The sequence below is a fragment of the Trachypithecus francoisi genome, unplaced genomic scaffold (genome assembly GCF_009764315.1).
Source record: "Trachypithecus francoisi isolate TF-2019V2 unplaced genomic scaffold, Tfra_2.0 Lachesis_group7, whole genome shotgun sequence".
NCBI classification, from domain to species: Eukaryota; Metazoa; Chordata; class Mammalia; order Primates; family Cercopithecidae; genus Trachypithecus; species Trachypithecus francoisi.
The window spans coordinates 95173363-95201018 of NW_022681472.1; the positions used below are offsets into that span (position 1 = coordinate 95173363).

Here is a 27656-nt window from a genome sequence, read left to right on the forward strand (position 1 = left end):
CACATCAAGACATTTGTAAGGCCTCAAAATACAACGTTTAAAACACAACATATAATGATGATTATGTCCAATTTTGCTTTTTGTTTTCTGGGAATTAAGAAAATCCAAATTCACAAGAAATTATTTGTAGAAAAGTACTTGCAAATAACAACCTGAAATCATGTTTCATGCATCACCATTTGGAAATTAAACTCTACAGTGATTAAACAAAGAAACGAAGAGAACTTTAAAAATGTAAAATGCAAGAATTCCAAACGTAAGTTTGAAAAGAAATTGACTAATTGATGATGTTGAACAATCTACCTTTCAACATACATTCAATCCCCAAACCAAGTATGGTATGCTTGTTTTTAATTGATGTTTATAAATCAGGCTTTGAAATATATTAAAAAGTATATAGTGCTTATTAATACAAAATCTTTAAATCTGTTCTTAATATTATTACTATTTTAAAATGAACTTTAATAGTCATATACCAATCTAAAATAAAATAAAGATCACATAAAATTCTTGCTTTTAATAGTAATATGCATCAGTAAAACATAAAATAGGTCCTCTCAAGACAGACCTGTGAGCACACACGGAATATGGTGAGGTCATTCGCTAGGAGAGGGTGCTTGGATAACAAGTGGGTGACATGTGGAACTCGGGAGCACTAGTTATGGAGTCAGTGTCAGTCCAGACGGAATATCAACCTGCTCCTGCCTTGTGGAGGCTGGGTCCCAGCTCCTGCCCTGCACAGAGGTACAATATAGTAATAATAGGAATGGCAACAAAATGTGTGTACATCATCTCAGGGCACACAAGCCAACAGGTAAGGGATGGGATGAAGCAGATACATTAAATTGTTAAGTTCCTTTCCAACAAGAGGGCCTATGAATTGACCATGACGGCAATTTCAGGGCAGGGGGTGCTGTGTGGAGCCTGTGACACGGGTTCCAACTTGTTCTCCAGCTTCCTTTTCTCACAAAAGCAGGTCTCAGTGCAGATCTCACAGCATCTCTTCTTCAGTCTTCCTTGGAGTGCTTCTTAAAGCACAGCCCTATCCCTCTCATCAACCACCATGAGGGATTTGCTGACTGGGCTGTTTCTCCGCAACTTCCACAACGAAGAGGGTGAGCCCCTTACCTTGCCCTGGAATATTCTTTCGGAGGATTTCTGAGAGGTAAAGCAGCCGCTGACGGCAGCATCCGGAGGATTAAATCACTGTCAGAGAGGAAGCAGGGCCACAGCTTGCTTGGCAGACCCAGCCTGGCTTGATGCTGCGTGTGCACGGGACAAACAGCAGGCACAGGGCACAAGGGTCGAGAGTAAACTCCGCCCTCACCTGCGCCTGTTGTGACCACCTGTCACCTCCTGGCCTCCTAAACCTCGTCTACATCCGATGCCCCATTATAGACACAGAATGATTTTTTTAAAAAACTTGCAAAGTTGATCAGACTTTTAAAATATCACAAAGGAGTCTTAATGTGGCACTTAAGATAATTCCTTTCAATATTTATTTTCTAAATATCCCAACCACAGACCTGAAGAGTTTATATCCCAGTAGGAAAGGTTGGGTATAGGGTGCATAGAATTTCCCCATACATCTATTTCTTTTGCAATTTCTTGTGAATCTGTAATTGTTTCAAAATAAGCCGAAAAAAATACGACATGGGTCTGAATCAAACCAAGAGAATCTAAAAACCGTTTCTATTTTTAGTCATCTAAGGAGAGGAAGAGGGAAAAAGAGGTCTACAGTCCTGTAGCTCCTTCCAGGGCTTAGAAGCATAATGGAATTGGACCATTTTTCCCCTGTAGAAATGTACTTATCATGAAAAAAAAGGGAAGTCTTAGCCCTTGATACTTCAGAAGAGCATCCGTAGATGCCCCCCTTTCTACAGTAGGTCCATCAACGTCCAGTATCACTTCTGTGGTTCAAATACGGTGCTCTTGTTATAACAGCAGACTGATATTGTCAAGACATCACAAGCCAAATGAGCACTGGCCCAGTTCATTACGCTCATTTAAAAAAGTACAGTCAGCAAGGACCAGGAAAACCCATCATGTATATGACTTACATGATCTAAATAAAAAATAGTGAAAAGTGTTTTACATTTATGTATACTTTGTACTTACTAATTTAGCAACAGATTTGCACAACCTGTTTCCCCTACCATCTTCCCCTTCTCATACACGACATCTCCATTCTCCCAGATTCTCAGGACAAAGGCCTTGGAGTCACCACACCTCCTGTGAAACAGCAAGGCTTAGCCTACTTAATGTTTCTTCCAAGGATATCCAGAACCTGACCATTCTTTCCACCTCGACCTACTCCTGTCCCAGAGTTACTGCGGCATGACTGACACCCACTCCCACCTGTGGCGCTCTCCCACGGCAGCTCTTAGGCATTTCAGAGCACTTCCCACCTGCTACGCTGATGTTTGCTGTCTACACAACCTGCTATATTTATGCTTCTCGCCTATCTTTCTCCATTCAAATATAAGTTCTTTGAGAGCATGAACTCAACTTTACTCATTGCTGTCTTCAGTGCCTAGGACAGTGCTTCGCAGAAAATAGGACGCAAGAAGTATTTGTTCCAAGGAGGGAGAAAGGGAGGGAAGATGAACGCTGGTCAGGCTGCAGGGAACCAGGTCCATTGATGCAAACTTCACTGTACTCTATACCAAGAATTTTTGATGAACAATTTAAAACAATAGACCAAAATCTAGAAATTACTTATGACTTTTTGTAAGTCTTATTTCATTATTTATTTATACCATGAATAACAAATCAAAATTTAATTTTTAACAGTTATAACAACTAATTTGTGAAACACTTTATACTTTAGATTTTGTAAAACCTTAGAAAATAATAATAATAATGGGTGTCTCTGTGAGATGATATTGCAACAGATACTCATCTCTACCTAACATGCTTCCACGAGGCTTTTTTTTTTTGAGATGGAGTCTCACTCTGTCACCAGGCTGGAGTGCAGTGGTACAATCTCAGCTCACTGCAATCTCCGCCTCCCAGGTTCAAGCGATTCTCCTGCCTCAGCCTCCCGAGTAGCTGGGACTACAGGTGCGTGCCACCATGCTCAGCTAATTTTTTTTTTTTTTTAAGACGGAGTCTTGCTCTGTAGCCCAAGCTGGAGTGCAATGGCATGATCTGGGCTCACTGCAACCTCTGCCTCCTTGGTTAGTAATTCTCCTGCCTCAGCCTCCCAAGTAGCTGGGATTACAGGTGCCTGCCACCTCGCCCGGCTACTTTTTGTATTTTTTGTAGAAGGGGGTTTCACCATGTTGGCCAGGCTGGTCTCAAACTCCTGACCTCAGGTGATCCTCCCGCCTCGGCCTCCCAAAGTGCTGGGATTACAGGCGTGAGCCACTGCGCCGCCCAATGTTTGTGTTTTTAGTAGAGATGGGGTTTCACCATGTTGGCCAGGATGCTCTCGATCTCTTCACCTTGTGATCCGCCCGCCTCGGCCTCCCAAAGTGCTGGGATTGCAGGCATGAGCCCCCACTCCTGGCCAGGCATACATTTTGTATAACAAGTTTGAATGACTAGCTTTCAGTAGAAAGTAGTGGGGAGAAAAAACGTATTCTTTCATATAATTGTCCTACTATTTATAGATAAGGTAATGCGGGGCTCAGAGCATCTGCTGAAGGCAGGAAGTAGAGATCCATCCCCTCTAATTTCAAATCCTTTCTTCCCTCCACAAAATCAAGGTACCCTGCCATAGTTATTTGCTATGTCTCTACCATGTGCCAGTCATCTGAGAGACTTACTTAAAAGGGGAGACACAGAAAAGACGCTGCCTGTAACACACCTGTAAAGACTGAGAACGAGAAGGAAGAAGGGCGTGGACCCCGTGCGCTGCGGACTTGCCACGCATCAGGCACACAGTTTCTTACTGGAATCCTCCCTACAGCCTGATAAGGAGGCCCGCTTTATAAAGATTCTGTAACTCGCCCAACACAGCAGAGCTGGGATTCCAACATGAGGCAGTTAGCCTCCAAAACCCAGCTCCTCCACCTCTCAGCCCTGCTGCATCCTGCTGATCAGGCCAAGGCCCCCCAGTGACTAGGGCCTGAGGCAGCCATGAGCAACACCGAGCTCATTCTTCCTCTTCACTCTGCCTAAGTCCCTGCAAAACAGGGCAACACGTTCTCCAGCCCACACTCCCTAGCATGTCAAATGTAAAAGGACAGGCGCGGAAGTCTCCCGTGAGCCTCTGAGGGGGATTCAGGGACTACCTCACTTTGCAGAGGGTCACCGTAAGTTCCGAAAAGTGGCAACACCTAGAAAATGCTTCCGAAGGGGGCAAAGGGGCTACAGGGAGAGCAGCGTACCTAGCAAGGCGCCTGGCACTTAGTGTGTGCTCAAGCATCAGCCAGTTCCTCTGCACACACTGAGATGACAGCGCCTCAACACCTACATGTACAGGGCTGACCGGGCCACACAGAGGAAGGAAGAGTGCTAATAGCCTGGTCAATGGGACCCCAAGTGTAACGGATAATTAATGCTTTTGTGAAAAGATGACCCTGCTCTTGGGTACCTGCTTGGCAGGTAAGGGCCGGATGGAGTTCAAGCCCATCAAGCCCATCACAGCCACGGCAGCTGTGTTCCACTCCGACCACGACCCCACCTCTCCGTGTACTCCTCCAGGAACCTGTCTGTACTTGGGCTCCAAACTTCTCCCTTCCCCAGCACTGCACTTCCTGTCAAGCCACTCCTGACCCTAAGGGAAGGAAGCGGTACTCCCCAGTGATCTAAACAAGCAACTCAATTTCCACTGTAGGTCCTCCAGCTGCTCAACGCAAATCTGGTTGTTCTTTCTTCAAAGCTCCTGCCACGTGTCGTTCATACCCCAGATGTCCCACTGCAGCGTTTCTTCAACAATTCGATTGACCACTGACCGCTCATTTCAGCTGGTGCTCTCAAACAGCGAGTCACAGAGTGGCTGCCTTCAGAGAGCTGACCATGGGTGAAAAGGAAGGCCAACAAAGGCTTCAGGATCTGCTGAGGTCAGTGATGTCCTTCGCGAGTGCTGGGGCCAGCTGCTGCAAAGCCGCCTGTGTTTACAAGCCTGGCTCATCCCTTTGTCCCTAGAAGCTGACACACAACAGAAGTGCACACACACAAGGAAAATGACAACCACTAATTTTCAATTATCTGCCTTGTGTCAGGCACTGTTTATCATTTTTCAGACACTCTATACACGGTTTTTAAATACACAGTTTTACAACCCTGCACAATCAATGTTATCTCCTTTTCAAGATGAAGGAAAAATGAGGCTCAGAGAAATGCGAACGGCTTCCTCAAAATCACAGTGCAAATGAGCAGGAGAATCAACGCTGGAAATCACATACAGGCGCATTTGGCTCTCACTCCTGGTGCGCACTACAATTCTAAATTCTTGTTAGATTTAAAAGCAATCTAATAAATAAACATAGCAACTGGAAAAAGATCTACCATGATAAAACTCCGTAGCGCCCCTTCCAGGGGTTAGCTGTCCCCCGCCACACGGGGAAGTGTCTAAGGTCTCCGTGGCAGGGTGTCCATCAATAATGTTGTAACGATTACACCCCACGCCCTGCTCAGAGGAATGCATTTGCCACACAGATCAGAGTAGAAATGTCTAAGATTGGATCGTTTATTGTAACAGGCTAGAAAGAAATTGCTCCTCAGGAGGGAGGGAGGCTCGGCACTCAGACAGGGACGGTCCAGCCTAATCCATTTCCATCTCGTCCCTAACAACGTTACCAGGCAGCTCTGTGTAAAAAGCAAATCTCAAAGGTAATTGATCTTCTAAATAAAAGTCAACCGAGACCTGTGCACTCCCTGGAGGGAGAACAGTAAAAAGAAAATAATAATGAGAATAATGAGAATTCTACCTAACCTCTATATTGCGCTTTGGCATTTAGAAAACACTGCCCCCTCTGCTATTTAAATGGATACTCTTATTGCCCTGGTGAGGTGAGCAGAGCTAAGAGGCTCACTCTCCCCTAGGGAGGGCAGGGGCAAAACTGGGGCAGAGAAACACGCTCCTCCAAAGATGCGCCTCCTACGAAGGATGCCAGCGGCAGAACAGACAGCAGAGCCCGGGACTCCAGGCTCCCAGGTCAGAGCGAGTGTGGTGGCAAGCTTTGGTCTGGGTGTCCCCAAGGCCACAGTTCAGACTGCCTCCCTTCACTCATGAATGCTCAGGACAAGGTGAGGACTTAACACCCCCAGCCAATGTCAGAGGGTTCTTGGGAGTGTGCATGGGATGCCGAACGCAACACCCAGGGCACGCCCTGGAGTGCAGCAGGCTGTGAATACATAGGACTGCCCTTCCTTCCCACATTCTCATATAGAAAACCATCTTTTTAAAAAATACCCATAAGAAAAACTACAGAGATTATCAATATTAGTGAGAGGAGCAGACGCACAGACTATCCCAGTAGTAAATAACTCACATCCATTTGTATTTTGGTTTCACAATAGAATATATGATTCATGTTATGCCAGCAGTAAAGTAGTCTTTCAACATATATTTGGCTTCTATTTGCATTAAAATTAGTCTGAATCTCTGTGCAGGCTTGCACTGACACGTACGTCTATGGCCAGCTTCATTGTCCATGCTGTAGTGGCCTGGAAGCCAGGACATCTAGATACCAGCCCCGTCACCTGCAAGCTGTGTGAACCTGAGCAAATCGGAAAACTCGCTGGGCCTCGTTTGTGATGCAAATGTGTTGAGATGGGCCATCTCTGGGGATGCATAGAACTCTAACACGGCATGATGCCAGAGCAAAAATCTTCACCCGTGAGCAAAATGAAAAGTAATGAATTCACAAGACACCATGCATCACGGAACTTCAACAAACTGCAAAGGCCAAGAGCCAAAAATGCATACTAATTCTGTTGTATTCCGGGCCTTGCAATTTACACAGGTCCCTATTAAGAAAAATAGCATTTAGCACTTTGGGAGGCTGAGGTGGGTGGATCACTTGAGGTCAGGAGTTAAGAGTCCAGCCTGGGCAACATTAGCCAGGCGTGGAGGCTCATGCCTATAGTCCCAGCTACTCAGGAGGCTGAGGCAGGAGAATCACTTGAACCTGGGAGGCAGAGGCTGCAGTGAGCTGAGGTTATGCCACTGCACTCAAGCCCAGGCAAAAGAAAAGAAAAATAGAACTTAAATATATACATAAACGGGGTCATCCCTTTTATACAAAAAAACACCTGAATGAATACAGTCTTGGTATTTTACATCCTGTCATTCCTAAGTCTTCACCGGCTGCCCACCGTGGGGCAAGGTGCTCGGTCCTGGGAGGCAGAGGTTAACCACCTGGCTCCATGTTCCACAGAGCTCAAAATCTAGCAGAAGAACCAGAAACCAATGTTAACACTTCTCCTGTTCCTCCCACTGTGGGTGGTGAAACCCTTCTTTCCTCAAGAATTAGTACAATGTTTCATTTTTTGTGATGCCTTTCCAGATCTCTCCGTAAAAATTAGGTGCTCTCTCCAATGTATATATATTTTCGTACATGAAATATTAAATCAAGGTTATAATTTACATACAATGAAATACACAAATCTGAAGTGTCTACTAGTCTGATTATTTGCCTGCAACCCTATAACCCACACCCCTATCAATATATGCAACATCTCAACAAGTCAGAAAGATATTTTCTCTTCCCTTTAAGGTGACCAACTGTCCCGGTTTGTACTGAGGACTTTCCCAGGGTGAGGGAATTTCAGAGCTGATCTAAAAAATCCCAGGCAAACCAGACAGTTGCTAACCCTAATCCCTTTCCAGTCAATTCCTGCCCTATCCCACGTTAACCCAGAGTCAACCACTGGTTAGATTTCTTTTATCATAAAACAGGTTTTCCTGTTCTAGAAAGGTGTACACATGAAGTCACATGTGTGGATGTTTCTTTTATGACTCGATTCCTTTGACCAGCATCATAACTTTGCGCTGACCCCATTTTGTCGCGTGTCACAGCAGTTTTTATTTCTGAGGAGTATTCCATTGTGTGGGAGCACCCCACATTGTTTATTCATCTACTTGTTGAGGGGCATTTGGGGTTCTTTCCAGTTTGGAGTTATTAGGAATGAAGCTGTTATGAAAATACTTGTAGGAGTCTTTTTGTGGATATGGACTCATATTTCTCTTGAGAAAATATCTAGGAATGAAATTGCTGGATCACTGGGGAGGAATATGTTTTAATTCATGAGGAACTGCCTGACTGATTTCTAAAGTGGCTGCACCATTTTACACTCCCAGAAGCAGTTTATGTGAATTCTGGTTGTTTCACATTCTCCCTAACATTTAGGGTTCTGTTCTTTAATTTTAGCCTTTTTTTTTTTTTTAATTATACTTTAAGTTCTAGGGTACATGTACATAACGTGCAGGTTTGTTACATATGTATACTTGTGTCATGTTGGTGTGCTGCACCTATCAACTCGTCAGCACCCATCAATTCATCATTTATATCAGGTATAACTCCCAATGCAATCCCTCCCCCCTCCCCCCTCCCCATGATAGGCTCTGGTGTGTGATGTTCCCCTTCCCGAGTCCAAGTGATCTCATTGTTCAGTTCCCACCTATGAGTGAGAACATGTGGTATTTGGTTTTCTGTTCTTGTGATAGTTTGCTAAGAATGATGGTTTCCAGCTGCATCCATGTCCCTACAAAGGACGCAAACTCATCCTTTTTTATGGCTGCATAGTATTCCATGGTGTATATGTGCCACAGTGGGTATATAGTAGGATCTAATTGGGGTTTTAATTTGCATTTCTCTAATGATTAATAATGTTGAACACTCTTCGGAGATTACAGGTCATTTGAGAAATATCTGTTCAAATCTTCTGCCTATTTATCACCTTTTTAGAATTATACAACTTCATCAATAAGATACAAACGAATGTTACATAAATATGTTACAATTTTTTTATCTTAGAATGTAATTTGCCTTTTAATTAGCTGAAGTTTTTAATTTTGATGAAATTCATCCTATCAACTCTTAGTTTTATGGTTAGCATTTTCTGGCCCCATCTAAGAAAGTATTTGCCCCAAATCAAGAAGATACACTGCTACATTTTCTTTGAGAAGGCTTGCAGTTAAAGTTTTTACTTTTAGGCCTAAAATTCATCTCCAGTGAATTATTGGGCATGATGTGATGTATGGATGAAGGGTTAACTTTATTCCCCCAAAAAGATGTCCAGTTGTTCCAGCATCTTTTATTAAAAAGACTTTTCTTTCCCCATGAAATTAGTTTTGTATCTTGTTAAAAATCAACTGATGAGATACAATTGGAACTATTTCTGGACTATCTATTATAGTCCATTGATCTCTTTGTGTTTACACCAATAACATACTCTCTTGATTACTATAGCTTTACATTGTCTTAAAATCATACAGTGTAAGTCCTCCAACTTTGTTCTTTTTTCTCAAGTTATTTGTCTATTCTAGGTCTGTTCAATTTCAAAATAATTTGAAAATGTCATTAAACAAAAATTCTGCTAGGATTTTGATTGAATTGCATTAAACTTATAATCAGTTTGGGGAAAACCAGTATCTTAAGAAAAACTAATTCTTCCAATCACTAAGCATGGTGTACCTCTTTTTTTTTTTTTTTTTTTTGAGACAGAGAGTCTCACTCTGTTGCCCAGTCTGAAGTACAATAGTGCAATCTCGGCTCACTGCAACCTCCGCCTCCCGGGTTCAGGTGATTCTCCTGCCTCAGCCTCCCGAGTAGCTGGGACTGCAGGCGCCCACCCCCATGCCTGGCTAGTTCTTGTATTTTTAGTAGAGAGGAAGTTTTACCATATTGGCTAAGCTGGTCTTGAACTCCTGACCTTGGGATCCACCTGCCTCAGCCTCTCGAAGTGCTGGGATTACAGGCACGAACCACCACGCCCGGACACCTCTCTATTTAAGTCTTCTTTCATTTCTCTTTATCATGTTTTATCATTCTCTAGGTAGGGATAATATTTGTAGAAATGTTTTCCTAAGTGTTTTATGATTTTGATTCTACTGCATAAGTTATTTTTTAAATTTAATTTTCAAATTGTTAGTTGCTGGTATATAGAAACACAAATGATTTTTAAATGCTGAGTGGCATCCTGCAATCTTGCTAAATTGACTTATTATTTCTTTTTTTATTTGTTTATTTATTTATTTATTTATTTTTTAATTTAATTTTTTTTATTATACTTTAAGTTCTAGGGTACATGTGCATAACGTGCAGGTTTGTTACATATGTATACTTATGCCATGTTGGTGTGCTGCACCCATCAACTCGTCAGCACGACTTATTATTTCTAATAATTTCTTTGGTGTGGCAGATTTCTTGTTTGTGTACATAATCATATGTACCATACAAAGACAGACATGTGAATAATAATTTTACTTCTTCATTTCCTATTTTAATACCCTTACTTATTTTCTTCCCTTATGGCTCTGATTAGGACTGCCAGAAAAATAATGAATACAGTGGAAATGTGCCTTGTTCTTATTCTTAGAGAAAAAGTCATCAGACTTTCACCTCTAAGTGTAATATTAACTATGGAGTTTTTTGTAGATGGCCTTTGTCAGATTGAGGAAGTTCTCTTCTAATCCTAGTGTACTGAGTGTTTCTGGAATAATTAAGTGTTGACTTTTGTCAAATAATGTTTCTTCATCAACTGATATAATCATGATTTTTCTCCTTTATTCTGCTAACGTGATAAATTCTAATGACTGGTTTCTCAAGGGTAAAACGACCTCATATTTCTGAGTAAAACCTGAATTGTTCATGCTGTTTTGTCCCTTTCATATATCACAGAAGTTGATTTGATTTTTTGTTTTCATATTTCACATGTATATACATGAGGTTATTGGTCTACAGTTTTCTTTTCTCACAATGTCTCTGTGGGGTTTTGGCAACAAGGTGATGTTGGTATCATGAAATGGAAGTTGGGAAGTATTTCCTCCTTATTTTCTGAAAAAGTTTTTGTAAAGGTGATGTTATTTCTTTAAAAAACTTCATATATTTCAGAGTGGAGCCCTCTGGGCCTAAAGTTTGCTTTGTGGGAAGTTTTTAATTAAGAATTCAAAATCTTTAAGTGATGTGTGACTATTTATTTTTTCTGTTTCATCTTCCTGTGTCAATTTTAGTAATTTGTGTCTTTTTTTGTTTTGTTTTGTTTTTTTACACAGTATCTCACTGTGTCGCTTAGGCTGGAGTGCAGTGGTACAATCTTGGCTCACTACAATCTCTGCCCCCTGGGTTCAAGCGATTCTCATGCCTCAGCCTTCTGAGTGGCTAGAATTACAGGCATGCACCACATGCCCGGTTAATTTTTGTGCGTTTAGTAGAGATGAAGTTTCACCATGTTGGTCAAGCTGGTTTCAAACTCCTGACCTCAGGTGATCCGCCAGCCTCGGCCTCCCAGAGGGCTAGGATTACAGGTGTGAGCCACCATGCCTGGCCATCATTTTTCTTTTTTTAAGAGACAGGTTCCTTCTCTGCCACCCAGGCTGGAGTGCAGTGGCACAATCAGAGCTCACTCAAGGGACTCTCCTGCCTCAGCCTCCTGAAAGCCAGGACTACAGGGATGTCCCAGCACACCGAGCTAATGTTTTAAAATGTTTTGTATGTTTTATGATTTTTCATAATATTATGTGATTATCCTTTAAATGTCTGTGGAATTCGTAGTAGTAAGGCCACCTCTTTCATTCTCATTATTGGTTATTTGTGTTTCCACATTTTTTTCTGACCACCCTGGTTACAATTTATTAATTTTAGTATTAATCGTTTCAGAGAACCAACTGTTGGTTTCACCGACTTTATGAGTTTATTTGCTCATACTCTATAGCACTGATATCCACTCTATATTTCTTCTGCTTACTCTAGGTACATTTTGCTCTTCTTTATCTAATAAACAAGCAATATCACTGATTTTAAACCATTCACCTTTTCTAATACAAACATTTACTGTATTATAAATAACAACTAGGCATTTTGGGAGGCTGAAGCAGGATTACTTGAGGTCAGGGATTTGAGACTAGCCTGGGCAAGATAGTGAGACCCCATCTCTACCAAAAGTTTTAAAAATAAGCCATTTGTGGGCCGGGCGCGGTGGCTCAAGCCTGTAATTCCAGCACTTTGGGAGGCCGAGATGGGCGGATCACGAGGTCAGGAGATCGAGACCATCCTGGCTAACACGGTGAAACCCCGTCTCTACTAAAAAATACAAAAAACTACCCGGGCGAGGTGGCGGGCACCTGTAGTCCCAGCTACTCGGGAGGCTGAGGCAGGAGAATGGCATAAACCCGGGAGGTGGAGCTTGCAGTGAGCTGAGATCTGGCCACTGCACTCCAGCCTGGGCAACACAGCGAGACTCCGTCTCAAAAAAAAAAAAAAAAAAAAGCCATTTGTGGTCCTGTGCACCTGTAGTTTTAGCTACTTGGGGCATGGAAGGAAGATCACTTGAGCCCAGGAGTTTGAGGTTATAGTGAGCTATGATGGTGCCAGTGCACTCCTGCCTGGACTATGCAGTGAGATCCTATCTCCTATATATATATATATATATACACACACACACACACACACACACACACACACACACACACACACAAAGTATGTGGAGCTGATTAAAAGAATTGTCCAAGTTTTCTATATTTTTACTAATTTTTTTTGTCTACTTATTTTACCAAATACTGACAGAAAAATGTTGAAATTTTCAACTATAATGGTGGGGTCATCAATTTCTCCCTTCAGTTTTATTTTGAAGTTATATTTGTAAACAGTTTCATTTGATCATTATGTACTTTTGATGACTTGATTCTGCTGTCATTAAAAATTGTCCTCTTTTTCTCTTGAAAGCCTAACCATTTGATATTAAGATACCCAAACCAACTAATTATTTGGGTTTACATACGTCTTTTCCTTCATCTTTTTGTTTTACATTATGCATAGTTAATGTCAACTTCTTATAAAAAGGTAGTTGGCATCTTTCTTTTTTTTTTGAGACAGAGTCTCGCTCTGTAGCCCAGGCTGGAGTGCAGTGGCGCAATCTCGGCTCACTGCAAGCTCCGCCTCCCAGGTTCACGCCATTCTCCTGCCTCAGCCTCCCGAGTAGCTGGGGCTACAGGTGCCCGCCACCTCGCCCGGCTAGTTTTTTTTGGTATTTTTTAGTAGAGACTTACTTTCTTACATAGTTTGACAATCTCCATTTTTAAAGGTAGTATTAAATCTATTTACATTTAGTGTAACTCTGGATACAGTAGATTTGAGTCCTCCACATTGCCATCTGTTTCCTATTTGGCTGTATGTTCCTTGTTCTTTTCTCCTCCTTTCTTGATAACCTCTTCCCCTTTTTTTGGATTAAGTATTTTTAAATATTCCATTTTATCTCTTCTGGCTTATCATCCATTCCTTAAGTGGATTGCTCCAGAGTTTACATGTATCTTTAGCTGATCACATCTTAACTTCAAAAAATATTATAACAATTTGCATATAACACAAGAACTTCTATTTTCCCACCCATTCTTTGTGCCGCTTTTTTTGTTACATATTTTATTTCTATATGCGCTATACACGACAGAATTCAATGTGCTTATTTCTTCTTTAAGTAGTCAATTAATCTTTCAAAGAAATTTTAAAAGTGAAGGAAACACATCTTTTCTATTTATTCACTTATTTACTATTTATTAGGTTCATCACTGCTTTATATAGTTTCCGGTTTCCATTTGCTTTTATTTCTGACTGACGAGCTTATATCAGGCAAAGAAAAAACAGGAATTGTGCTCCCTTTGTCTCCTAAACCGTGATCTCTTTATACAGTACCTGAAACTTTGGAAGCGTCGGCTTCAGGAACACATGAAAGTATTTCCAATACACTCTGGAAAGTGCATGAGCAGAAGTACGTGTAATGTTAAGGGACCCACAGAAGAGCCAATCCACTCTGCCTAGTCACACTCAGAACAATTTTACCAAAATGGTAACATGGTCCAAGGTCAAACAGATATTTTCCAAAAGGCTGAATACAGTATCTTCGTTTAAGAGAGAGAACAGTGTTAGAAAAAAGTGTGTGCAGAAACTCGCTGGTGTAAACCACCTGCACATATACAGCAATGGCAGAGAGCAAGTGCCCTGTACGTCAAGTATGGGATTGGGGCAAAGGGACTGAAGGGGAAGATCTGGGCCAGATCCTTAAGTACCATGGATGTCATAGGAGGGACTCTGGACTTTATCTCATCAGCACTGGGAAAGTATGTACCAGGGCAGTGGCACGGGCGCGTGTGTACTGAAAGGATGACAACGGGAAACAAGGCTGTCAGCAGAGAGACCGACTCTCTACAGTGACAAAGGCGTGCAGTGGACTGCAGAGTCATTGGGAGACATCGCAGAAGTCCAATCACAGGGCTTAGGGACCACTTAGACTTGGGAATAATGGAAAAGGAGAATTAGAAGACATCGAATCTCAATCCCAAAAGCAGGGAAAAGAACCATGGAGACCAAAAGAAAAGGGAGCAAGGGCCACAGGCTGGGGGGCAGGATCCACACAGCACTTCAGCTGTCCACCCACGCTTCCAAACCTCGGTGTGCAGCAAACCACACAGCAGCATTTTTCTCATCGTCAACTGTCATTTAGAACTGCAGGGGTCATGACGTGAAAGCCAGATATCAATGGGGGGAAAAAAAAGACGAACTCGGTGACAACCTGTGCCATTTCCAAGAACTACTTATATGGGTGACGGCAGCAGGAGATGAGGGGATGAGAAAGAAACACACACCAGGTTCATGATGGAGCAAATGGAAGGCTCAGAAAGGGCCTGGAATACTCTAATATCCACAGCCGTCCTGGCCAAGCCTTCCCCAGGGGCAAGAGCTTTAATGCTTTATACAAATTCAAAACAGAGGTGAGTCTTGGCAGGAAAGGCTCTTACTCTCAGGATTGAAAAAGTGACAGATGATGAAATAAGATGCTAAAAGGCCCAGCTAAACCATTAATTCTTGCTGAAGGCATTCTCCAATGGTTGGGAAGAAAAACAGTCTTTCCTATAAACTAAAATCACACTTATTTAGAGCTGTATCATTTTCAAGGGATTTTATGCCAACATTAACATGGACAACAACATGCTATCTTACGCTGCAGCACACAGGGCCCTGGAGGAGGAGGGGCTGCATGGGATCCCTCTGCCTCCCCATTCGAGGATAGACAGGTAAGCATTTAAATAATACCCATCCAGCCCACCCTACTCAGATAAGCAAGACCTAGCTTATCTGAGTCCCTACCGGGACGAGCTCAGAGGTGAAGAGCACCTGCTTTCCAAAGGCTGCTGGCACTGTGGCAGGAATGGGAGACTCAGCTCCACCTCCAGCTTCCAGATTCCGCTACTTCAACTTTGCCAGAAGGAAAAGTTTTGGTGAGAAACTGTCATTCTCCTAACGCAGCAAAGAATACCCTGAGTATCTCTTGCCACCTCTGGGTTTCCAGTGTACAAACTATCCAATTTCTTTCTCCCTGAAGGAAGACTAGGTCTGGAAAGTAGGCAGGAGAGAAAGCCTTCGTATGAGAAGGGCCTCCTAGGCAGAAACGACCTGAGGCCCAGACGGCTGGGAGCTCCACAAAGTGCCCATCCTACGGGGATGCCAGGAGTGACGCAGAACAGATGCTGGACTTGTCCAGGAGTTCCTAAGACATGTGCTATCCACTGAGCCCCCACTAACAGGAGAGGCAAGCCAGAATGGCGCCATGCCAGGCTGAGCGGGAAGTGTGTGTGCACAGTGAGAACCACACACAGGAATGCTGCCATCATCAGCATTATTATTACGGCATGGCATGATATGTAAAGCCCATTCACTTACGACCACCTGAGAGGCAGTTCTCACGTAACACCTGGTTTCCTAATGAAAAGCCTGCATCCCAGAGAGGCTAAGCAACTTGGCCCAATGGCACGGATCTAACGGGAGGCAGGACAAAAACACACTGAGGTCAGGATTCTAAACGCGGTGCTGCTGAGACTCTAGAACAAGACTGCTGTGTGGCAGTAAGACATTTACCTGGTTGCTGGGAGAGTACTGACTCGGGTGAGAAACACAGACGGCTCGACTTCTATATGCAGCCCCAGGGAGAGGCTCCTGTAATATCCTTCAGTGCGGCCCGGGCCTCCAGAGTATTTGAAATTCAGGATAGCTTCCAGGGTCTAAAAGATGTTTAAAAAAAAGAAACAAAAAACACATACACATGTTAGTAACTCTCTAGCTTGATCCACCAGGAGGCAAGCGGCTTCGCTTAGGAAGAGTCTGAAGATAATCCCAACTAGTCAAGTCATCAGCATTGGCCGACTCACACCCCCGGCGGGCACCATCTTACACCCCTGGCGGGCACCAACTCACACCCCCGGTGGGCACCATCTTACACCCCCGGTGGGCACCAACTCACACCCCCGGGTGGGCACCATCTTACACCCCCAGCGGGCACCAACTCACACCCCCGGCAGGCATCGACTCACACCCCCGGCGGGCACCATCTTACACCCCTGGCGGGCACTGACTCACACCCCCGGTGGGCACTGTCTTACATCTTTGGCGGGCACCAACTCACACCCCCGCAGGCACCGACTCACACCCCCGGTGGGCATCGACTCACACCCCCGGTGGGCACCATCTTACACCCCTGGCAGGCACCGACTCACACCCCCAGCAGGCATCGACTCACACCCCCGGTGGGCACCATCTTACACCCCTGGTGGGCACCGACTCACACCCCCGGCGGGCACTGTCTTACATCCCTGGCGGGCACCAACTCACACCCCCGGCAGGCACCAACTCACACCCCCGGCGGGCACCATCTTACACCCCTGGCGGGCACCGACTCACACCCCCGGCGGGCACTGTCTTACATCCCTGGCGGGCACCAACTCACACCCCCAGCAGGCACCGACTCACACCCCCGGCGGGCACCGTCTTACACCCCCGGCGGGCACCGATTCACACCCCCGGCGGGCACCATCTTACACCCCTGGCGGGCATTGTCTTTCCTGTGATGCCCCAGAGTGTACACAATTCTCAGCCTGTACGTGCAAACGGAAAGGGCTTCCAAAACTTACTCTGTGGTTAAATACAGCTTTATTTTATTTTATTTTGTATTTTTGGAGATGGAGTCTCACTCTGTCGCCCAAGCAGGAGGCAGTGGCATGAAATTGGCTTACTGCAACCTCCGCCTCCCAGGTTCAAGCAGTTCTCCTGCCTCAGCCTCCGAGGGATTACAGATGCATGCCACAACGCCCAGCTCATTTTTGTATTTTAGTAGAGATGGGGTTTCACCATGTTGGCCAGGCTGGTCTCAAACTCCTGACCTCAGGTGATCCACCTGCCTCGGCCTCCCAAAGTGCTCGGATTACAGGCGTGAGCCACCACGCCTGGCCTAACACGGCATTTTGGAGAGAGCATCATTTCAACATAAAATGTTGTGTGAGCATCGTTTCAACACAAAATGAGGTGACAGGTGGGGTGGGGGTGCTTCTATCCAGAAGGTAGGGTCACTTGGGCTGACAGTGAGTAAAAGCTGACAAACTCCACATTCAGGATGCTTCCTGGAATCCATCCAAGAGATGACTTCACCAGGCAACTGAGGCATTTCAGGAGGGGCAGGGTGCTACACAGCAGGGACTGCCCATGTGCTCCTGCTGGGGCCCAGTGGCACCCAGTGAGAGGCAAGGAACAGAGGTATGCGGAGACCCCCCCATGGGGGTGGTGCTGCATGCAGGACGGCTGGGGATGGAAGGGGAACATGACAGCTTCTCTGCATCCCCGAGTACAGGGTAACATCAGAGGACTGTGGAGCCTGGGGGCACCCAAAGTAACCATAGAAACAAGAAGTTCAACCAGGTTCGCCTCTGGACTGAAGGACCCCGCCTTCCCCAGGACCGTCCTGAAGCAGCAGATACAGCAGATCCGGCCCATGGGCCAAATCTGGCCACTGCCTGTTTTTGTGTGGCCTGAGAGCTAAGAACAGTTTTTACATTTTTTTTACAGCTTGTAAAACAAAACAAAACAAAACCAGAGAAGAATATGCAACAGTGACCATATGCGGCTGGCAAAGCTTAAAATACTTACTATGTGGACCTTTACATCAAAGATTTGCAGATAAAACTCAGAGGAAAACATAGGAACAAATCTTCACGACCTTGGATTAGGCAAAGGTTTCACAGATATGACACCAAAAGCATAAGCAAAACGCAAAAAAAAAAAAAAAAAAAAAATCAAAGCTTCTCAACTGTTAAACAGGGACAATCACTAATACGTATCTCACTAGAGTGCAGATGTGATGAGGAAACACAGTGACAGAACAAGAAGTCGCTCATTAAATAAATTCCTTTCTCCCCTGCAACGTACCCATCTGACACCCTGAGGCAACATGGCTTAGAATCGGAGGAAACGAGTTTCAGTCCCGTTTCTTCTAGGTTTTGTTTCATATTCTTGTAAAGTGGCAAAGAATGCATAACATGAAAGTTATCATTTTAACAATTCTAAGTACACAGTTCAGTGGTGTTAAGCACAATCATTCTGTTTATCAACCATCTCCATCATCCATTTCCATCCCCAAAACTTTTGAATCTTCCCAAACTGACCCTCTGAACCCATTAAACATGGTCTCCCTTCTCCTAGGCCCTGGCACCCACCATGCTACTTTTTGTCTTCTTGAATTTGACACTCTAGGCACCTTGCATGAGTGGAATCCTACAGTACTTGTCCGTTTGTGAGTGGCGGATTTCACTCAGCATCATGTCCTTGAGATTCATCTGTGTTGAATCGTGGGTCAGAATTTCCTCTTTTTAAAGACTAATATTCTGTTACATGTATGCACTGCATCTTACTCATCCATTCATCTGTCAGTGGGCACCTGGGTTGCTCCTACCCCTTGGCTCTTGTGAACAGTGCTGCTATGGTTGGACAATGCCATGACCCTGCTTTCAGTTCTTCAGGGTATATGCCCAGAAGAGGAATTTCTGAATCGTGTGGGTATTCTGTATGTACCTTTTTAAGGAGCCACCATGTTGTTTTGCACAGTGGCTGCACCATTTTACATTCCCACCAGTAGTGCACAGGGTTCCTATTTTCCCACATCCTTACCACACATTTGCTATTTTCTGTTTTTGTGATAACGGCCATCCTAAGGGGCATGAAGGGATATCTCACTGTGGTTTTGATTTGCATTTCTCTGGTGACTAGTAATGTGGAGCATCTTTTTATGTGCTCATGGTCCATTTATGTATCTTCTTTGGAGAAATTTCTATTTGAGTCCTTCAAGTCTCATTTTTAAAGCTCACTATTCCAGATCCCCTCTCACCACTCCTCAAGGTGTCTTTCATGACTACATATTGACAGGTTCCCTTCAATATCTGTACTGCCAGAGAAATACCTTCACTGATTCTCTCCACCTGTGTAAATATTACTCCTCCTTGACAGCCCAAATAAAGCCACCCCTTCCCCTTACTTACAAATGGCTCAGTAAAATACAGATTTTTAAAAATATTCAAGGATCACATTTTGGCCTCACCAAAATCCCAAATCCTTTTTTCATTCCCCTTACTCCCAAGCACCGCCCTGTCATCTCCAAAGGGTGGCTGATTTCTTGTGAATGTGTCTTAGACCTCTTAAATTGCCCCTTGTCATCAACAGAAGGTGAGTCTCGACACACACACACACTCAATAAATCTTTCTGTCAAAACTTTCAGAGTTCAAGTGACTTTCACCTGTTTGATCTATTTTTTCATTCCTCTTTTCTAACACTTCCTGGGTATCTTCTAAGTACAGGGATCTGTGCTCAGTACAAGATGAAGAAGATGTCGTCCCTGATCTCAGAAAGTTCAGTAAATGCTGAGTGAGTCAATGTATGAATAAATTAAAGAATAAATAAATGAAGCCAACCAACTAACCAACTGCCTCACATGTATGCAGCATCTTCCTCAAACTGCAGGCACAGTGGTCATGGAAATAAACAAACTCCCAGTAATGGCTGTGAAAAGCCAAAATCTGTGAGGTAACAACAAATGTCACACTGGCTTTTTGGTTTTTTTTTTAAGGTAAACTTAAAAGTCACCTACAGAGAGTGATGTCAAGTAAATCACCTGGGGAATGAACAAAAAGTACACAGAGACAACTGTCAAAGTAGCACATCACCAAGAAGAAACAGTCTGTGTTTCCACTTTCTGGGAATTCACTGCTTCTTTACTCTGTAGAAAACCACAAAAAAGATAGAATTATGAGGGGAAATGTCTAATTTAACAAAATTAAGCACAGAAAAGGTGTATTAGTCCATTCTCACACTGCTGTAAAGAACTGCCTGAGACTGGGTAATTTATAAAGAAAAGATGTTTAATTGACTCACAGTTCTGCACAGCTGGGGAGGCCTCAGGAAACGTAGAATCATGGCAGAAGGGGAAGAAGCATGTCTTACATGGCAGCAGGAGAAAGTGAACGAGTGTATGAAGGAGGAACAGTCAAACACTTATAAAACCATCAGATCTCATGAGAACTCACTATCATGAGAATAGCATGGGGGATACCGCCCCCATAATCCAATCACCTCCCACCAGGTCCCTCCCTCGACATGTGGGGATTATGGGGATTAAAATTCAAGATGAGATTTGGGTGGGGACACAGAGTCTAACCACATCGAAAAGTTTTCTGAAGTTCAGTGTCACTGCCTTACCTCTTTGAGATACAAACAAAAACCAGAAATAACAAAAAAAGGCCTCCTCAGTCTTTTAAAATTAGAATATTATATATAAGGTCGTGTGTGTGTGTGTGTGTGTGTGTGTGTATATATATAGTCTTACTGATAATCAGAACAATCAGAGCATAAGGGGAGCTGGGAAGTGGAAAGACACAGGATGTCCAAGCCCTTTTTTCCTCAACCCAAGAGACTTCATAAGACGTTCCTGTCTGAGAGTAGTTTTCAATCCTTGCTTTGACAGAAGACTATTACAGAAATCATTCATAAACAAGGGACTACAACCAAAATGTTTATTTTCTAGGCACACAACTTAGTATTCCAGCTAACATGAATGGCCTGTCAGTGGGTATCTTGTATTAAAGGCACCTACTCCACACCAAGTGCTGCACTGAGTGACCTACGCCCCCAACTGCAACAGTCATGAGAGCCCCATAAGGGAAGTGCTGTTTTCATCAATGAGGCTCGGAGCACCCAGGAAGCAGCATAGGCAGGAACTGAATGCAGAGCAACGTACCTGCACAGCCCACTCTCTTGCCATTCAGGCAAACTGTTTAGAATAGCATTCATTCACCCATGCAATAATTCGCTCACTAACCCTGTCTACTATGTCCCAGGGACTATGGCACCTGAGAGGAAGAAGGCACAGTGCCACCCTTGGCGCACCTGACTCTAGTAAAAGAAACAAGCCTTGAGGCCTCTGAGTAAACTGTTACATGCTATGTCATGGATAAGTGTATTACGATATATGAGAATACAGGAGGAAAAAAGGACTACAGGTGCCAGGTGGGTAGGAGTTGTAGAGGAAGGAACAACAAACCAGTAAGGAAGACAGGATTGGACAATTATCAAATTGAAAATGGATAAATACCAGAAAAAAAGCCAACTATCTTTAAACCTACTTCTTGAAAGTATCAATAAATGTGACAATCCTCTAAGTTAAGTTGGTCAAGGAAAAAGAGAAGAGAAAAACAAATCACCAACATCAGGAATGAAAATGATTATCGGTACAAATCCTACAGACATTAAAAAGACAATCAGGGAAGAGTGTCAACAATTTTGTGCCAATAGATGCAACAACTTAGACAAAATGGTCACACATTACCAAAAGGAATTAAGGAGAAACAGAAAATCTGAAGAGCCTCATGCCAATTGAAGACATTGGATTCATAATCAAGAATATACTTCCAAAAGATGGTCAGGCATTGTGGCTCATGCCTGTAATCCCAGCAGTTTGGGAGTCTGAGCAGAGGCAGATCACTTGAGCCCAAGAGACTAAGATAGCCTGGCCAACATGGCGAAAGCCCAACTCTACTAAAAGTACACAAATCAGCTGGGCTTAGTGGAGCAGGCCTGTAATCACAGCTACTCAGGAGGCTGAGGAATGAGAATCATTTCAACCCGGGAAGCGGAGGTTGCAGTGAGCCAAGATCACACCACTTTACTCCAGCCTGGGTGTCAGCAAGACTCTGTCTCCAAAAACAAACAAACGAGCAAACAAGAATATACTCCCAAAAGAAACCCCAAGCTCAGATGGTCTCTCAGCTGAATTCTAACAAATATTTAAATTAGAAAGAATATCAATTTTATATAATAAACATTTTTAGCCGTTAGAAAAAAGGAGAAAACTTTCCCAATCTTTTTATGAGACCAATATTACTCAAATATCAAAATCAGATAGAAAACTTCCAAGAAAACTATTCATGAGGCCTATATCCCTCACGATTTTAAATGTAAAAATTATTTTTAAAGTACTAATGAATCAAGTTCAGCAAAATATAAAATGGGTAATACATCATGGCCATCAATAGCGCAAGGTTGGTTTAATCTTCAAAAATCAATCAATGTCATTCACCATATGAATAGGCTATTGGCAGGCAACAAAAAGAAAAGCCGAATGATCAACAGCTTCAGAAACAACAGTTGACAAAATTCAAAACCCATTTATAGTTTTTTAAAAGCTCTCAGCAAACTAGGCATGGAAAGGAACATCCTCATTCTATGAAATACACCCATGAAAAACCTAGAGTCAAAACCATACTTAATGATAAGCAAGGGAATGTTTTGCACCTAAAATCCAGATTAAGGCAAAGATGTAGCTGTAATAATTTTTGTAAGCATTGTACTTGAGATCCTAGCAAGTTCAATACGTCAAGAAACAAAGTGCATACATGTTGGAAAGGAAGAGGTAAAATTGTCTTTGTTTGCAGACAACATAATCATGTGCCAAAAACATCCTAAGAAATCTACTGGAACTCTCAGAAATTGCTGGTGGTACTATAAAATAGTAAAATCCTCTTGAAAAAATAGCTAGGTAAATCCTCCCAAGCTTAAACCTACAATTAACATATTACTCAGCAAAGCAACTCCTACCAAGAAAAAGAAAAACACGTATCTACACAAAACATGTACGTAAATGTCCACAGACTTTATTCATAATAATACCAAACTGGAAATAACCTCCATGTCCAACATGAGGTAGATGACCGAATAACAAATTGTAGTAAATTCATAAAATGAAATACTACTCTGAAAAAGAATGGAGCATATTACTCATACATACACAACATGGAAGAATCCAAAACACCTTATTCTGAAAGAAAGAAGCCAGACACACAAGAGTGCACACCACTGGTTGTGTGTATATGAGATACTAGAAAAGCTCAGCCTTTGGTAGCAAGAAGGAGATGAGTAGTTGCCTGGAGTTAGGGGCAGGAGATGGTTAGCTGCAAAGGGGTCAGAGAAACCATGGAGGGCAATAAAAATATTCTATATCTTGGTGGTGGTGGTGGTGGTGGTGGTGGTTACATGAGGTATATATTTGTCACAATTCATCAAACTGTATGGTTAATGAGGCTGCATTTTATAGAATGCAAATTATACTCAGTAAAGTTGATTTTTGAAATTGATCCTGACCATTAATAGGCATACAATCACTTGTAAACATTATGGAAGACTCCAAGTCACAGTGTGGGCCACATTGATGTGGGACTGGCCATGTCTAAGAGCGAATGTGAGGCCCTCGAAGAGGCTTCAGATGGAGACTTAAGAGTCCCGGGTTCTGCATCAGAAGAAACAGCAGTGAGGTTATTATTCACCATAATTAAAGCTTCACATGACCTGGGAGAAGTCACATCACTTTTCTAGTACTCAGTTTCACCTTAAAACCTGAAGGTCATGCCAGATGTTGCCTGAGGTTTTGACTAGCTCTTATATGAACAGTTATTCTTATTTTCCTAATGTTCCACGACTTCCAGTGTAACTAAAGACTATTGTCAGAGAAAAACAATCACCCTCATATGTATGTCAGCCAATTTAAATGTATATGAAGTAGATCTCTAAGATTTAAAGACCTCAGTTGAACCTATCACCACAGATTTCCTTCTGCTCTGTTTCTATAATATGACATAAAATTAATAGCTGTGATGTGATCCACTTAATAAGCCAAACATTGAAGACCAAAGGCTGGGGCTCATTCCCCAAGAGGCCAGCACAACGGTTTACTTAAGGTCAATGAAACTCACAAATGAAAGCCATACCATTACTTTCCAGTTAATTAGCACTTTCAGCCAAAGTCTTTCTTCAGTGTTAATGATGCCTTAAAGATGCCAAGTAACTACAAATTAAGTGATCCATCCACAGCAGTGCAGGCATGGGTTTGAACAACAGCAGCCATCAAAACAGCTTCCAGCCAAGAGGCCCAGGAGTCCCGTGGTGACTGAGAAGAGTTAGGACGCAAGGTCCAGAGGAGGGGGTATGTCTAGGGACTGTTAGAAGACCAAGTTGAAAGTCTGGTTTAGGGTACTAAGGAGAGCACTGAGTCAGACAGTTGAGGCCAGACAGAACCTGGGACCCCCAACCTAACTGCCAGGGTGATGAGCTCAATGCCATAGACCACAGCAGCACAGAGGGCCACTATTTCCTACCTGGACTTATGCTCCAGCCAAATTTCACCTTCTCTGAGAAGCCTTTCCAGCATCTCCAAAGAAACTCTGCCAGTCTCTAACATATACCACATGGACACTCTGCTTCTACACTGCTAGAGCACCCATCACATCTGGAGTTACATACTTTGTCAATAAGAAGTGTAGTCGATCGTTTAAAATGTAAGTGATATAAAATGGTCGGTGCTGAGATAGTTTGCTCCCACCTCTGTCACCACGTCCGGACCACTGTCCTCTCCCATCCCCTACAACCACTTTTATTGGTTTTCTTTAATGTGTCCACATGTATTTACATAGATTTATTTACACAGATACAAGAAAATACAAATGTAAAACCTTTTTCCTCCCCACCATCCTCCTCCACCTAGCACCACCTTGCAATAAATAAATTACACATGCTGTCCACCTTCGTATGCCTTATGGTTTGTTAACTTTCACTTAACAGATCCTGAAAATTTTTACTTCGTACAGACACAGCATCCTTTAGAGAATATTCTTTGCAGGTTATTTGCAGACATGTGTGCCATTCCATAGAACAGATGCGCTATAGCTCATTTAAACAGCCCCTATATATTGGAGTTTTGGTTGTTTTCAATATTTTGTTATTATGAATAATGTTATAATAAATAACCACAAACAGAAGTCACTTTCTATATATGAAGATATTTCTGAAAGATATATTTTTCAAGGGAGATTTCTGGGTCAAAAAGCAAATCTTGTCATTTTAATGGATACTACCCATTTCACATGTTAACAGCCATGCTTGAGAGAGCACTTCTTTTCTCAAAGCCTTGAAAATAAGGTCTATTGTTCAACTTTTGGCTTTTTGACAGTCTGACAGATAAGAATCTCAGTGTAGTTTCATTTTACATTTTTCTCATTATTAGAAAAGTTGAACACCTTTCCATAAACTTGGTGCATTTTCATGCCTTTTTCATGAATTACACATTCATATCATTTCCCTATTTTTTCAGTTGACCTGTCTTTTTCGTCCAAATTCCTGGGAGGTTTTCTACACTAAGGAGATTACCCCTTGTATAAAATCATGTCGGCAGATAAAGACAGTTTTGCTTCTTCATTTCCAAAATCTATGCCATTTAAATTTTCTTTCTTGGACTATTGCACTGGCCAGGACTAGTAAATCAATAGATGAGAATAAAGATTCCAAAAATAAACCCACAGTGACACAGGTAATTTATTTTTTACCAAAAGCTAAGGCAATTCAATGATAAAATTTACCTTTTCTACAAACAATGGTGGAGCAACTGGACAAAAATGTGTAGAAACAAACAAATCTCAGCATTGACCACACATTATTTTGAGATGGGTCATACATCTAAACATATAACACCTAGAATGTCTAGAAGAAGACATGGAATATCTTTGCAGTCTTGGGACAGGAAAAGAGATCTCACAGAAGACACAAAAAGCACTAAACATCAAAGGACAAAAATTTCATTTAAGATAAATTTTCATCCAGGGAAATCTCCAAAAAGTTAGAATACAAAATTTGTCCATTCCATCCAAGTTGTCAAACGTATTGAAACACAACTCTCCATAATGTTCTTTTTCTTTTGAGACAGAGTGTCGCTCTGTCACCCAGACTGGAGTGCGGGGACGCGATCTGAGCTTACTGCAACCTCCACCTCCTTGGTTCAACCGATTCTCCTGCCTCAGCCTCCTGAATAGCTGGGATTACAGGGGTGTGCCACCATATCCTGTTAATTTTTGCATTTTTAGTAGAGATGTGGTTTCACCACGTTGGTCAGGCTGGTCTTGAACTCCTGACCTCAAGTGATCCACCTGCTTCGGCCTCCCAAAGTGCTGGGATTACAGGCGCGAGTCACTGCACCCGACCCATTATGTTCTCTTATTAACCTTTTCATGTCTGTAAGATCCATAGTATGTCCCTCTTTCATTCCAGATGTTAACAGTGTTTCTCTCTTTTGTTGACACACCTGCTAGGGAATTATCAACTTTATTAATATTTTGAAAGAATTAATTTTTGGCTTTGTTAATTTTCTCAAGTGTGTGTTTGTACCCAACACAGGACTTGGCACAAAGCAACTATTCAATAAATGCTTGCTAAGTAGAATTACATTTGAAGATGATTTATACATTAACTATGTATCAATGTCCATTAAATGGATGGATGGATAGTCTTATTAATAAACATATTTTTTTCCAGACTCCATAACCTGGCTTTACAAAGATTTCTCCCTCCGCTTCACCCTACCCTCTTCCCACTGACAAATTCTTCCTTGGTTATTGGGTTTCTGTGGACAACTCACATCACCCAGGGAGTCTCTGTGACCCTGCAAAGCCCAGGCTGGCTGCACCTCCTCAATAAACAGCAGAGAGCACTTGGCCTGCCTCTGACTTACCACACTGCAGCACAAGTGCTTGGATCCTTCAACAGAATAAAAGCTCCCTGCAGGCAGAGACCATGTTCCATACCTAGGTGTCTGGAAGAGCAGGTGCCCCACATGCATTCTGTTTAACCAAATGACAGCATCTTCACAACAAATCTCAGAGAAAGGAGAAAGCTGACACTTAGTAGGCTCATACTGTGCTCCAGGCACTGTGAGCAGCACTTCAGGAACTTTAAGTCCTACCACAATGCTACACAGGTGTTACTACCTAAAAAGCTCACTACTATTGAAAGCTTAGGGCAATAAATAGCCTTGCCACAAAGCTCAAAGCCAGGCCTGAGTCCGAAGGTCTTGCTCTTCCAGCAGCCCTATGCTGTCTTTCAGAGAAAAGCTAAGGAGACAAAGAATGAGACTGTGAGCAGAAAGCTGGCGCTGCCCTGAAGAAGCAGGCCTGGCTTCCCAAAGGAAGACCAGTTTCACAGATGCCGCACCATGAGGCTGCCCTGGACTTGGTGCTAAATGGTGCAGTCAAGATGCTCACAGTTTTTCTCCTCCTGTATACACAGCTGGAGGAGGGTAAACTGTGGAAGGGATGAGTTTAATAAATTTAGTAAAACTGAAATACAATCAGCATAAAATT

At 42.9% G+C, this 27656-nt stretch overlaps 1 protein-coding gene across 1 annotated transcript in view; it reads right to left on the reverse strand.

Annotated features, from left to right (window-relative positions):
• The window catches only part of TRAPPC9 (trafficking protein particle complex 9), a 705809-nt gene that overhangs the window by 273318 nt on the left and 404835 nt on the right, over positions 1 to 27656 (reverse strand). The window contains exon 16 of the mRNA XM_033202702.1: positions 16023 to 16165. Coding sequence (XP_033058593.1) covers positions 16023 to 16165 — 143 coding nt within the window. The remainder of the gene's footprint in view (positions 1 to 16022; positions 16166 to 27656) is intronic.